Source organism: Anser anser (assembly GCF_964211835.1).
Source record: "Anser anser genome assembly, chromosome: 11".
Classification (NCBI taxonomy): Eukaryota; Metazoa; Chordata; class Aves; order Anseriformes; family Anatidae; genus Anser; species Anser anser.
In genome coordinates this window covers 7,932,978-7,947,311 of record NC_139732.1, presented here as the reverse complement: position 1 = coordinate 7,947,311, position 14,334 = coordinate 7,932,978, and the positions used below count along the sequence as shown (strand labels likewise).

Below are 14,334 nucleotides of genomic sequence, written 5' to 3'. Positions count from 1 at the left end.
AGTAATGAAATAAATAGGTATAGCCTTTTCTATTATTGCTAATCATATAAAAACAAACAAAAAAAACTTGTATTTTTAGTTAATGACAATGAGCACAGAAAGTTACCAAATGACCAAAGCCATGCAACTCCTGCAGGAAATCAGCCACACCAGTACCTCTTATTAAAGCTCTTAAAAATATGCTGCTATGAGTACTTTAAAAGACAATAAGCCATGATATTTACACCTGAAGCATAAAACAACAGTTCTTCTCTGCTGTACTTAGAAAATACATGCAGTAGGAGGACTGGCTCCATTTCCTCTGAACAAATATCTCAGGTCATATAAATTTGGTTTACTACAATGGTAAGAACACAGAAGAGAAAGCAGGCTTGCATCAAAAGTTTTTTCCATAAACCAAGAGTTACACAGACTTCTTGAGGACCAATTACCAACAAAAGGTCAGAGCCTCCAGTCACCCTGCTTTGGCACAAGTACCAATGCCAGAGCAGCCAAATCAGGCCAGGCAGCTCAACCCCCCCATCCCCTAAACCCCTACATACCTGTCCTTGTAAGGTTATACGACTTCTCTCTTGCAGATGCTGACTGGAAACTGCAGAATGCCAGGGATGAATCTGACTTTGCGACTGTGCCCGACCAATATCAGATGCCTGTGTTACTTGATGGGGGCTTATATGGTGTTCTAGGTCATGCTCTAAAACATGGCTTGTGCTATCCTGAACAAATGCAGAGTCATCAAACTGTGGCAGAAGATCTTCCTGAAGGAGGTCATCTGGGTCAAGTCCTGTAAACGGTTCGTTTGGAGCCTCAACTTGATGAAGTAAGTTCTCATCCAAAGACGTAAAACCATTGCTCTCAATAGGGTCTGTGAAATGGCTTATCTGAGAAGCAGAACCAGCAGAAGCTGGAAAATTAATATTCACAGGAGAAAGTTTTGAACTACTAAAGTTGCCCTGAGGATGCGCAGAATGCAACATTTGAAAACTACTTGAATTCAAAGGTGTATTAGGATTCAACATGTGCTCGGTTGTTTCTTGCTTGGTCCCTGTTTGAGATGTAAAGGCATCGCTTCCAGTGAAGTCAGAGATAGGGTGTGTCTGCTGGCTACTAGAAAGAGCTGTTGTAGACTGAAGAAGGCTGGTAGGAGAAATGTGGTTATTAGAGTACGAATAAGGAGATGAAAATTGTTGGCTATTATTGACAGAACACGGAGTAATAGTTGGGGACTGTCCATCAAAAGTTCCTTCTTGATTCCCACAAAAATGTATTGAAGCACTTGCAGTTTGAGAAAACTGTTGAACAGACAGAGGCTGCTGTGAAGTTGAAGGATTAGAAACTGGAGGTGGGTGGTTAACATTGACTCTGTGAGAAGTAGATACATTAACTTCCAGGAAGTCTTTTGGCTGACTCAGAGCATCTTGCCCCGTGTTGTTCCTGCTTTGTTGAGATCGTAGTGAGGCACACTGATGCTGCGGTTCATTAGCCTGAAATAAGGCAAAGTCATGGTGTGCTACAAAGCTTTTGTTTTGCTGCATAGACTGAGAATGTCCTTGATGAAAGGGGGACCCATTTTGATTCGAAACAGTCGTGGCAGTTTGGTGACCCCACATAGGACTACCATCAGCCACATCTGGAAACATCCCATTAGACTGTGTTTGTGGATGAATTGGTGAACAATTGAATTGAGAGTGTGGCGATAAGACGTTGTCTGCTGAGCTATTGAAAGACGTACTTACTTGGTGAAGTTTCAGAGAATCATACTGATTCAGCGGCTCAAACTCACTCATCTTCTGTTGATTCTGAGCATCTTGCACATGGTTCAAGGAGTCTATGTGCAAAGGTTCAAATTCTGCACCTAAATTCAATTCATCAACAAGTGAAACAGGTCCAGGTTGAACAAAGGCATCATCTGACAAACCTTCTAAGGTCTCACTAAAAAGATTGGCATCATCAAAAAAATCCATCATAGGATCAGTCATCTTGGTAGGTCTGTACTGCTAACTTCTCTCAACTCCAAAAGGAGTCAGTTTTGGCTCTCTGCAGTAAACAGAAACAGATTACATCCAGTGGTCACCACCTTATCCAAGGCATACCAGCATCCATTAGTGCTTCTGATGAAATGTTCGTCTTAAAGTGTTAAAGCATCCTATGGGAGAGGGGAAAAAAAGAGAAGCATAATAACACATAATTGCTTTGTATTTCATTCCTCATACCTCCTTTTCCTTCCCAATATTTCTATGGATTTTTGATATTTCATTCATAATTTTAATAATTTAGGTAAAGCACAAATCACTTAAGAGTTATTTTTTGCTTTTAGCAGATGTCCTCTACAGCTCTTATAGTTTAAGCCTTATGCATTTGATGCTTTAAGTATATGGGTTTCAAATTGTTTCCAGTTTGCTGTTATCTAAGCACAAATTCAGGTTCTTCTATGCCATTTTCATTAAAGCTACCAAATTGTAACAGACTTGTTTTCCAGTAGTCCAGAAGTAAAATTCATTTGCTTATGAACAAATTCAACAGAATGACAACTTCCCCCATACCAAACACCTTCAGACAGATAAGCCAACACTAGGATCCATAGAGATGATGTATTTTACAACAGTTTTAATCAAGGTGGTAATGTTTCCCAATAGAAAGTGATCTAGTAAGGCAACTATTTATATTTGATGGAATTTGAATGTGTCATCTTGTAAGCATTTTAACTATAATTATTTTTCAGCACTTTTATTAAAGGATCCATCTTCAGGTACTTCCACGTCTGAATTATTTTACTATTGTAGCTAGGTAATTCAACTAGGCTACACCAAGATGAATTAGATGAGCTCCTACATCCTGTAGTCAGTAAGAGATATAGAATAAAACAGACCTACTAAACGCATGTATTTTTCAGAAAAGTACCAAGAAAGATGAGAAAAGATCCCTATCTACATTTCTCCAAACCAACACCTCCAAAGACCTGCATTGTTTTCAGGCTTTTGTAGCATTTCTAATAGAATCATCTCTCATCTTAGGATATTTCAACTCAGAAGATAAGTTGGGGGAAAAAGTTATTTTAGCTAAGAAAAGAAAACCAAGTAAGATTAAGTACAGGGAAAGAATATTGTAGCCACAGAACAATCTAATTTAAGAGATGCCCATCTGTGGAAAGATGGATGGAAATTATGGTAGTTGTGTAAAATGTCAAGTTCCAGGTTATCAAGGACTCAACTGTTAAAAACTCAGGTTTGAAGCCTGTATCGAGACTGAGCATAACCATCTCATCAGACTGCACGTAGCTCCTTGGTTATGCCCAGATAGACTGTTTCACCGTGACTCATAAGGAAGGCTATTAAGTTTGTACTAAAACTTGAAAAAAAAATTACTTCTGTCTTTAGTGATATCGATACAACCAGCTGTACAGTATTTTTATGTAGGGTAAGTGATGTACAGTTCAGCAACTCCACACTAACTATTATACATGCTCCTGAGTTTAACTATACAATAGCCTAGAAGTATCAAACAGGAGTAAAAACAACCATTGAAAAAACATGCACCAGACAATCTCTTCATGTTTTATTACTGAGTAACTTAAAAAAAAAAAAGGAAGAAAAAAAAAGCATAATAGCAGATATCACTGTCGTCATGGCTCTGTAACTCTGAGCTTGTGTCCTTGTGTCCTGGCAATTTTCTTCTTTGCTCAAAAGACAAGAAATGTTTCCCATCTCTGTTCTTCCGACTTCTTTTCAAAATAATCAAAAAAAGGAAGAAATAAAGAGACTACAAAACTCTTCTAATATAAACAGCCCTTTTAAGATGCAAAAGTTTTATAAAACAAGTCTTCATAGGTGTGAAAAGAAAAAGTAACCTGAAGACGTCAGCTTCAAGGACCCACGCAAGATGGACTTCCAAATGAGAAATCTGAAGGCTAGACAAATGAGACACTTCTCCAGGCTAAATAGATACATGTAAATACATCATGACAAAAGCTTTTATGTAGACAAGAGATGATCAAGTGGGAAAAAATAAAAATAATAAAAAAACACTATTTTCAAAAGGATGCCACTGTAGATAGCCTGAACACAACTCTGTTGCAAAGACACCTTGTCTTTTGATCAGAGAAGCACTTTCACACTTTGCTTTTTAATTCACTGTCCATAAAATGCATCATGTTTCTTCAGCCCAAAGAAAAGCATACCTGGGAACTTCAATAATATCCAGCCTTGCACTCAGTCATCTTCAAAACCTACTCAGTGACTGTGGTTTTTGTGTCTCTGTTGTACTTAAATATGAAAACATTGAATGCTCAGCTTGCAAATCGTGAAGGCACATGAAGGCAAACTGCAGCACACTTCTGATTAAAACTGGCACATAAGCATGATTTTTCTGTCCCTACCTTGAAAAAAAATTCCTACCTTCTCACATCCATTAACATTAAGATTCTCACATGGGAACTCTTTCACATGCTTTAAGTGCTTCTCTTCCCTTATTTTGCTCCCTCTTACACAGAAAATGATAGCAGCTACAATTAGGTTTTAGCACACTTTTATCCAGCCTTTTCTTTTCCCCAACAGATCTCTTGTACCAAGTTGAATTTTGGACATTCTTTTACCTTCAGCTGGCAAAAGAGCATTTTAGGAAATAACTGTTTCTAAGACTTTCATCTATTGTACTTGACAACCAGAAGTTTAACAATGCAAGTGCAGACAATATAAGTATTTTTCCAAAATCCTTCTCACTCAAGATAAGCTCCTCTTGCAGTCACATTCTAATCAGAACGGGGAAACTAGTTCTGAATCCCTATTCAATGAAGCAAACTACAGTAACAAGAGGCAGAATGTAAAAAAAAAAAAACAAAAAAAAACAAACAAATCCCACCCAAAATCCCAACACTGTTTTGTTAAAACTACTTATTTCCCATCAAGCAACCACTGTTACAGTTAATAACTCTATTTTACAGCAATCCAGTTTGATTTCTCTTCATAAATAAAATTCAACATCTGTGTGCCCCTTATATCCCGAATTTGTAATAATCACACTTGCTGTAGAAACTAAACTAACTGTAATATTTTGTATGTCTGAATTCACCATTATTTTATACTGATTTAACATTAATCTCAACCCAGCTTAAAGTTGGTAAGATCCTTCTACAACAGCAAAGTCTAAGAGCTTTTTGGAGAAATTCTAGAAAATAAAAAGAGCACCACACCAGAGGTACAACCTGACAAAGCAATTAGAAAACCATGGTCTCTTTACTTGAGTTTAAGTAGTTACTGCCCCCTATGAGCTGGAATTGCTTCAACAGCATTTACCAAGTATAGGACATTTGGTAAACTTGTAATTTTCCGTGGTGTTGCACACTTTTTTTTTTTTTAAATATAGTGGAACCCAGAGACATCCAACAACATTTCTTACTAGCATTTAGTTTCTCTCTTTTTAACTCCTCAATTTTGTATCAAGATGATTTATGCAAGAAAATTGAACAACAGCTAAGAAAAAACATCAAATGTGTTCTTCAGACATGCCGAAACACATTTCAAGGTTTGTCATCCTTGTATATTCTAAAGCATCTCTCGTTTAAACATTAAATTTCTCAAACTGCTAACTCTACAATTTTACTTCACACAAAGCTCAGCATGCAAGAAGTATCAAGTTATTCTGCAAACATACCTGAATTAAAACAAAAACATTTTCCAGCTTCTATTTTTATCAGTTCACTACTCATTAAACAGAACACCTATACTTTAATTTACTAGTTCCTAACGTAAGCTTTACAGTAGAGATCTAAACCGAAGTTTTAAAACAGAAGAAATGGTATTAAAATAGATCTTACAAGTCTAAGTAAATGAAAATATACTCACTTCTGCACAGCTCATGTTTTTCATTTAAAAGTACACAACTGGGTAATCTATATGTTTGTAAAAACATCTTTTCTATTACAAACAATATAAATCAATTAACTACTCCTGTTCCTCTTAATTTGCAAAATTAGCTAATTTATTTTTTCTGTAATTCTAACTTCTTTAAACTTTACATCTTTCTCAAGTTTTATTTATATTCAAAACCACTTAGAAATGAAGCTGGGTACACTCGGCCCTATTTGATCCCTTTCATTAAAAAGTCTGTGTGCAACAAGACAAAATCGATACCAGAGCAGAGGTTAGGAAACGCAGATTTCAAGTTAAAAAGGTCAATGTAACTTCTTGCAAAGGGGAAAAAAAGCAAACTTTCTCCATTGTGGCTGTCCATCAGAGTTTAGTAACAGCCTTTTACTCTAGTCAGAGAGAAAGGCCAAGAAGAAATAAAGACAGTCTGAAAGTCTCAAAGAGATGATCTCCTTTTATAGTAGATTAGCGTATGGAAGATAAGAGTTGCAAAAAGACAAGCTTTAGCTATAGAAACAAGCGATAGCAGAAATGAAGGCAATGGTAGAAGATACAATAAACAGACGAAAAGTACAGAAAAAGGTATTTTATCACATACGTCAAAAAAAGAATGAACCTGTAAGAAAACAGAAAAAGACAAATTTTCCTTGCAAGAAGAGAAGTAGTAGTCAATGAAGAGTAGCAGTAAAATGGAAAATAAAACCTGATTATTTCATTAATTGCATTGTTGATTACTTATGATGAAGGGACAACAGCAAACTAGCTGCTTTAGTTATGAGCATGCCAATCAGGTAAAAATTCAGCACATTACTAATGACATCTCCTCTTTTATCCTTTGAGGGACTGAGTATCGCAGCTTCACATGACAGACGTATGACAGCATCACAGATAATAGGAAGCAGGTGACTTTGATGGACACTTTTTATGTGAGAAGTTGAAATAATGGCTATCAAGACACATAATAAAAGCTACCTCAGAAATAAGTTAGCAACAAGTTAGTAGAAGAGATCAGAACTGAAGTCATTGAAGCATAACGTAACAGAAATCCAGATTACATGTAAAGGAAATAGAAGAGGTAAACACAGATGGCCATAACTAGGGAGGAGTTTTACATTATATGCATGGACAGTGTTGTTTTTTTTTTTTTTGAAAGCAAGGCAACAAAGCATAACAGACTTGCTTCCAAACAAGATCTGTGAAAGACTGAAAAATAGTTTTGTTTGCTAAATTTTATGTAGTATACAACAGCATGACAGGCATAAAGAGGTATAATGTGGTAGAAAACAATACTGAAAAATCTGATCACTTCTGCATGATATTCAGAAGTGATAGAGATCTTCCCTCCCCTAATATTAAAAATAAATTACATTTACACTATCATTATTTAACCGATTTAGTTATAACCAAAGCTTTGGCTGAGTTCAAAAAGCTGCAGTAAATTAAATACAGAAATTATTTCCCAGTGATGCTCCAATATAAATGATAGTATATTATAGATTTAAAGATCAATGTGCATGTTAAATTTAAAATGCACAACGGGACAGAACAATTTGCTCAAATTCAAGAAACACAGAAGACAGAAAAAGAATGTTTAGACACTTAGTAGAGATGAACTGTTTTATTCTCTAACAGAAAGAGAGAAACAAGTCTTTGAATAAGAATGCCAGTACCTGTAGCAAATATGGATCAAAGAGGTGAGTTTTCTCTTCCTGGTATCACTAGAATTAGTAAAAAGTTTGCTTGGGTAGTCCGTTTCATTGAAGAGAGAATAAACATCCAAATTTTATTTTATATAATCCATATTATATTGGTATGTTGCATATTATATCTATATATACATGTGTGTGTATGTATGTAAATACGCATTTTTAATTTTAAAATTGCCTTTCATATGTATTTCTAACTATTTTGGACTAATAAGCTATACCTTCAATAAAATCATACCCTCAATATGACACTTTTGTTTAGAACTCTTCTACTAAAGAGTTCACAGACATTATACTAAATACTCAAAAGATAACTCAAGTCCTTCATATTTTGATTTGAAGGTCAGAAAAAGATTTGAAACTGCTTTAAATTGTCAGTAGATTCCTGTCCATGGCTACGGCTCCAACTCTGAGTAAGAGCATACAACCAGAGCACACTGACTGGGGTGTACTTCCCATACGGATACAGAGTGGTCTGGTTGCATATCTGCACTTATTTTGCTTACACCAAACACTTTATGTCACTCACTGTTCCCCCTTGCACCCCTCACAAATGCACAAACTGCCATCTAACAACTCTCCTCCTTTCCCCTGAAGCAGGCAGCCTCTGGGAAATAAATATTGAAGGTTTACAGCAAAAAATAAATAAATGACAAATGACAATTACACACTTTTTAAGGTTTTATATAAAGTTCGAGTGAACCAACGTGACAAAGGATTTTTCACATGGAAATGAAACATCTTTCAATGCAATTAATGCCAAATTTCTACCATAAGCAAAGAGATTGGCAGGCACTATGTACGGGACAGATCCTTCATTAAGAACAGCTTTGCCTAAGCTCAGAGCAAAACCACACCAAAGAGAAAGTGTATCACAAAATTTTTATATATAAAATTGCATGACATCATGCAACGATGTCAGCAGTGTTTGTGGCACTTCATGTACTTCTTCAAGGATCCATTAATTTATAACTCAAGTTTAATTTATAACATTAATTTATAACTCAAGTTTATTTTATAGTCTCAAAATGATATTTCAACAAGCAGTGCCTAATATACGAAGGGAACACATTACACCAAATTCTGCAACCTATGAAGTTATCTTAGCTGTTTTATTTAGATACCTACAAAAATTAAAATATTAGTAGCATTTAGAAAAACTCCCATTCTCTATTTGGATTTTTGCAAGTCTTCTGTTTCTACTTTTTTGAAGTAGGACTAATACCCCAAAGTTTCTTCAGATGAGATACAGCTTTTACTATTGAAAAACTGTTTTTGTTTTTTAATTACATAAAATTCACATCTATTTTGTTTGTTGTTTTCCAAGACAGAGTTCTTTTCTTTCTAGAGCTCCAAAAATTCAAAAGATGGATGGCAAATGTCTAATTAAAGCCAGTAGAACTCTTGTATATATACAAAAAGGAATTAAAACTCACTGACCAATTTGTAATTATTTAGAATTATTATTTACCTATATACAAAAACTCTGTCTCACTATCTAACCAAGAGTTAGTGTAATATGAAAGTCAGACCACTGATATTTAGGTATATGAACTCCTAAGTTGCATGAATAGCTTGAGTCAAAATTAAGAGCTCATACATGCACCTAAGGAGCTCTATACTAAGTATCTGATGAACCTGTAAGACACCAGTTGCTAAAATCTTAGAAATTAACAATATACCATAAGATACTCCATAAAAGTGTTCAAGTCAAGATGAAAGATATCCTTACCCATGAATACAGAACACATCTCTTTAACGAAGAATTAAGTTCAGAGATGCTCTTTATCTCCAGATGGGCACCTCATCATTAGAGACCTGAAAATGAAACATATTAAACTAGCCACACAAAACCAATTTTAAGATTATACTTGAAATAATAGCGTATTATTATGCAAATACGACAGTTGGAACTCAATTATTTAATAGATACCATAAAAACAAGAACACCAGAATTAATGTACAATCAGCAGTAGCCTTGATGTTATAAATGTCTCTTAAATAAGGAAGTGAAGTGCCTATTTTTACTAACTCTGGGAGAAAAAGCAAACACAAAACTGCAACATCCCAGTAAAATTTTTTTGTGAGTACTATTACTACATTTATCCTTTTATGTAATGTCAAATAGATCTCCCATTATGCAAAAATCCTCTTCACATCCAGATGTTAGAATCAAGTTCAAAATTATTCAACTGTCAAGTAATATGCAGCATTTCAAAATATATTTTAATTCCTAAACTTGTTTATCTAAAAATTGTCTTACAATATATAAATTAATTGAATAAAAGCATTAAAAATATTATTATTTATTATATTGCAATCAAGTAATTGCTCTTAGCTGTAAAAGTGAAGCAGTAAAAACCAGAAGTCTAATTAATCTGTAACTACTATATAATACAAGCACTATCTTAAATTCTTTGCTATCAGAAAACACAGTTGTCCTCCCTGAAGCAGTGTGTTCAGAAAATTTCAAAACAAAAAGATACTACTTACTCTTCAGGCCAGTGTCCACTTGCTTGAACAGATTCCAATATGGAGACAACTGTGGAGTACTTAGAAGTTTGAAATATCCTATGTTGAAAAGAAGAAAAAACGTACATAAATACAAGAACAGAACTACGATACATTCTAACAGTAAAATATAAGAAGTATTTCATACAGAGAAAGAATCGTTGATGATTGCACTGAGTGCTAAAGAAAGACACATGCAAAAGGAACTTAAAGCTTTCTTAAGATGCAAAATAAGATCTATCTCCCCAGATTCTCAACTAAGCTATGTTGTATGTGAGCTTTTAATTACACAACTATAAACGTATCTGTTAAATGTGTATGGTTAAAAAAAAGTTCTGTAAAGTTTCCTTCTTTGGAGCATGGTCTTAATTCTTCTTTAAAATCTCAAATTGGGAAAATTTGTTGATACATGAGGAAGCTTATATTAAATAGAACCAGAACTAAATTTATCTACAACTAGATACAGACATATTAGGCTTAGAAATTTTTTTTTTTTTTTAATCTTCCACTGACCAACTAACATAGCTTCATCATAAAATACTCAAAAACCACGCACTTCCCTATGGGCACAAGGATTTTCTTATGTTCCTGAAGGAATCCGAGAGAACTACTGTTCTTCATACAAGATTTTGAACAATAGTCATCTTTCTCATTTTAGACCCCAAAATGCAGACTTTTATACACATTACTGTAACAGGATATAAGCTATGCATTTCAATTAGTTTAAAATAGTCATTTTAACCCTAATTTCTACTTCTTAGAGCACCATCCTAGATTTAATAAAAGAGTGTATTAAGTTGTATACAAAATCCTTGTGTGTTTTTGTCTTAGGTCTTTGGCAAATACCATTTAGAGAACTTAGCAGCAGCAGATTGAGAAATTATTCTTTTCAACTCCTTCTTTCAACCTATCTGCCAAAGGTTACTGCCCTCAAATCACACTGCTTGGAACAAAACACATACATGTGCCTCAGCTGCTTCGGTGCATAGCGTCTCAGCTCAGGTTTAACCTAGCCTTTTGGCATTAGACATTGCATTAAAATGGCTGAGGTGTACACATACTTTCCATTTTCTCGTTTATATTTTGCAGGCATTAATTTCAACAGAGGAACAATAACAAAGGCGGTAAGGAGATGGTAACATGGTACAATTGTTCGGGAGCTTGGAAGATAGCTAAAGTTTCAAGAAGCTTCTTGTAAAGAGTGTAAGGCTTATCCTTGAGCCAGTTTATTTTACTGAACATAAATGTTAGAAAGTTCAAAGGTTCTGCCACAAGACTACTGAAGGAAGCTATTCTAATAACTTGCTCTGCTCTTTAAACATTACCATCATTTTGCTTCTCCAAAGGGAAGAGTCAAATTTCAGAACTTCAGAGGTGTTGCTTATTTTGCTAATACAGCTCACAGAATTTCCCAGTCTTCATTTCTTCAGGTGCAAATACCACTCTGCAGAATAACTTCTCTTTAAGAGACCTGCCCACAAATCTCAGCATAGCTGCACTGAATAGGAACGGGCTCTTTTTATCCTCTTTAGTTCTCAGAAGAGTTAGAACAACATATTCAGTGTAACATCCTTGTAACTTACACTTCTGGTCACTAGAAAGGCAGTTGCACAGGCTTCCCTCTGAGTTTAAAAAGAAAAACCTCTTGGTGCTCTCTAGATTTCTCATGTGTGCATTATAGGGTTTCTAATTATTTGCCAGCTGCTTTTATCATGAACTCCAGCATTACACCTGAGACACGTTTCTGAATTCCAGTATCTTCCTGAGGAACTTCACTGCAGTTTTTAAGAGGTAGAGAAATGAACGCGCTGAAAACCAGAAAAAAGCTCTCTCCTTTTCACACAGCCTAAAACCAGATTTCGTAAGGAACCTTCAGAGACAAAAAGACTTCACAGCACAGCCCTCTTTCAGCTCACAATCTGTTAGCATATTAACTCCCAACAATTCCCATGTTCTCATCTGATAAGCATCTTTATGAACTGCTGCAATTTTATGACCTGGATGTACCAACTAGAACAATTCAAAGGCTCGCATCTGTTCTACAAATGAGCTGTAAGTACAGACCAACAGTAGCAAAGCCTTGACACTAACAGAGAGAAATTACTAAAAATTTGCAAAAAAAAAAAACCAAAACACACCAAACAACAAAAGTTCAAGTCTCAGCACCCCCAGATGAGGACATGACAGGACCATGGACATCAGTGCCATGACAGCGCTCTACTCAACAGAATAGGTTGAGATGTTCAGGTTCATGCTACATGACCTGGCATCAAGCGTTTCACCTATTACACTCATCTATATCTTTCAGAAACGAAGCTGCATGTAACTTTTCTCCTTTAAAACTATTTCCAAGCAAATTTGGCATCAAAGTTTCTCAAAAAAGTCCCTCCCAAACACATGCTAAGCAAAACCTTCTGAATTTGTTACTAGTTTAATATACTATTCTTAAGAAAACGATGAAAAATTATATTATCTCAAGCAAAATAACATTTATCATCTTGTTTCATTGTTTCATGAATATGTTCTTGAATTCACTTACAATAGATGGCCAGAGAATCCAGGCTCCTGCTGTAACACCAATACTTTGCCACAAGCATCTGACAACACAGACTTCTAAAACACTTCCCCTGCTGAAATGGGACAATACTCATCTGTCTCTCAAGGGTAACCAAGCGTTAATTCTTAAAAACTTCCCTGAAATTCTGGCTCTGAACCTAGATTTTAGCCTACCTTCTGCAAAACAGCAAAAAATATACTTCCAAAACCTGGATGCTGAAACCAGCAGCACGGTGCCCCATGGAATCAGGCCCGACCTCTTCCCTAACACGTGGAAATGGTGGTGGAAGCCAACAACTGCAGTGGCTTCACTACAAGATAAGGGAAAACAAAAATGTCAAATTTACTTCTCAGATTCCCTCTAAAAAATGGAGTATCAGAGGCAAATTTCATACCACTACACAGACCTAAACGCTATGAAACTTAACATTTTCTTTGTTGAGTTGTTAAGGACCAAATGTCGTAAAAGAATTTGCTCTATAAAAGACAGTTGCAGAATAAATTGTGGAAAACTCCCTCAATTTTAGTGACCAGAACACGACTGAGCTTTCTAATACTGCTCATGCAACACAAGGAATAATGCCCAATAAGACATTGCAGAAGGGAACCATTTGGTAACCAGAGTTATTAAATTTTCTTAATACGACTCAGATAAAGAACAAAGTCAAAGAATATTATTTGTCTTCAGAAAAAAATGATAGGAAATTTTTCCATCTGGCTGCAAACTTTAACTGCTGATTTAGGATGAAAACAAAAATATTTACCTTCAGAAAACAGTTATTTTCTTTAAAAAAAAGTAACATGCATTTACTAGTGGTCTAAAGACATGAATGCTTGACTTCTCCTTGGTAAATCCTAAGAGTAAAGTTGAAGTTAAAGCTGAAGATCATTGGCTCATTGACAGATGTCACATCCTATCAATACTTCTGCTGAATTCTGAGTTAAAAGAACTGCCTTTTCTTGTAGCTTGTTTCTAGCAGCTTAGTAACAAAGCAAAGGCAGCACTAAAGGAGAACTCAACCCAAGAGTAGCCTTTCACTTCAGCACTAAAGCTGGTTCTCTAAAGGTATCTGTGTATCCATCTGAATACTACTACACATGCATTTTGAAAGTGTTACTGAGATGCTAAAAGTTTCTGAAGTTGAGCTATAGCTTTACTAACCACACCATTTAAAAAGTGTTTGATTTAAAGCTGATCTTTCACAAGTTTTGAACTCTGCAGTTCCTCGAAAACTTGGTCATCGCAAACCACATCATACTTTGTCATGCAATACTTAAAAGAAAACAAAAAACTGCTTAAAAAAGACCTCTCCTCACACCCTTGTAAGTAGGAAAGTCTTCTGTTCAGCCTTTTTGACATCTGGCCAGCTCTTTCTCGTGTTTATGGATTGATTAGATGGAAAAAAAAAAGAATCAGAGAATCCTGCTATTCCTTCATCCAAAGAAAGAGCTGCAAACCATTTCTGGTGGTTGTTGTATGGCCAAAAGAATTAAACCTTAGCACGATAGTTTATATTGCTGAATGGGAAAGAGGATATTTAGGATATTATTACTTCCAATAACATCCTAAAATATTTCCAGTAATGCTAACTATCAATTCTTGAATGTTTGGCTTAAGAGACAACTGGTTTCTCCATCCCCCATTTACACGTACGCATTAACATTGCATTCCTGACACCAGCTACAGGAAGAGCACT

General features: G+C 35.4%; 1 protein-coding gene across 9 annotated transcripts in view; it reads right to left on the bottom strand.

The window, feature by feature from the left end:
• The window catches only part of CHD9 (chromodomain helicase DNA binding protein 9), a 94,410-nt gene that overhangs the window by 76,304 nt on the left and 3,772 nt on the right, over positions 1 to 14,334 (bottom strand). For 7 of the 9 annotated variants that reach the window (XM_083851433.1, XM_083851442.1, XM_083851443.1 and 4 more), the window contains exons 2-4: positions 10,064 to 10,141; positions 9,303 to 9,388; positions 543 to 2,146 (exon numbers count right to left, since the gene is read on the bottom strand). In XM_083851433.1, the coding sequence (XP_083707559.1) occupies positions 543 to 1,979 (1,437 nt within the window). In that variant the 5' untranslated portion in view covers positions 1,980 to 2,146; positions 9,303 to 9,388; positions 10,064 to 10,141. Of the gene's footprint in view, positions 1 to 542; positions 2,147 to 7,534; positions 7,583 to 9,302; positions 9,389 to 10,063; positions 10,142 to 14,334 lie in introns of all 9 variants that reach the window. The other 2 variants (XM_083851439.1, XM_083851440.1) reach the window with 2 other exon arrangements.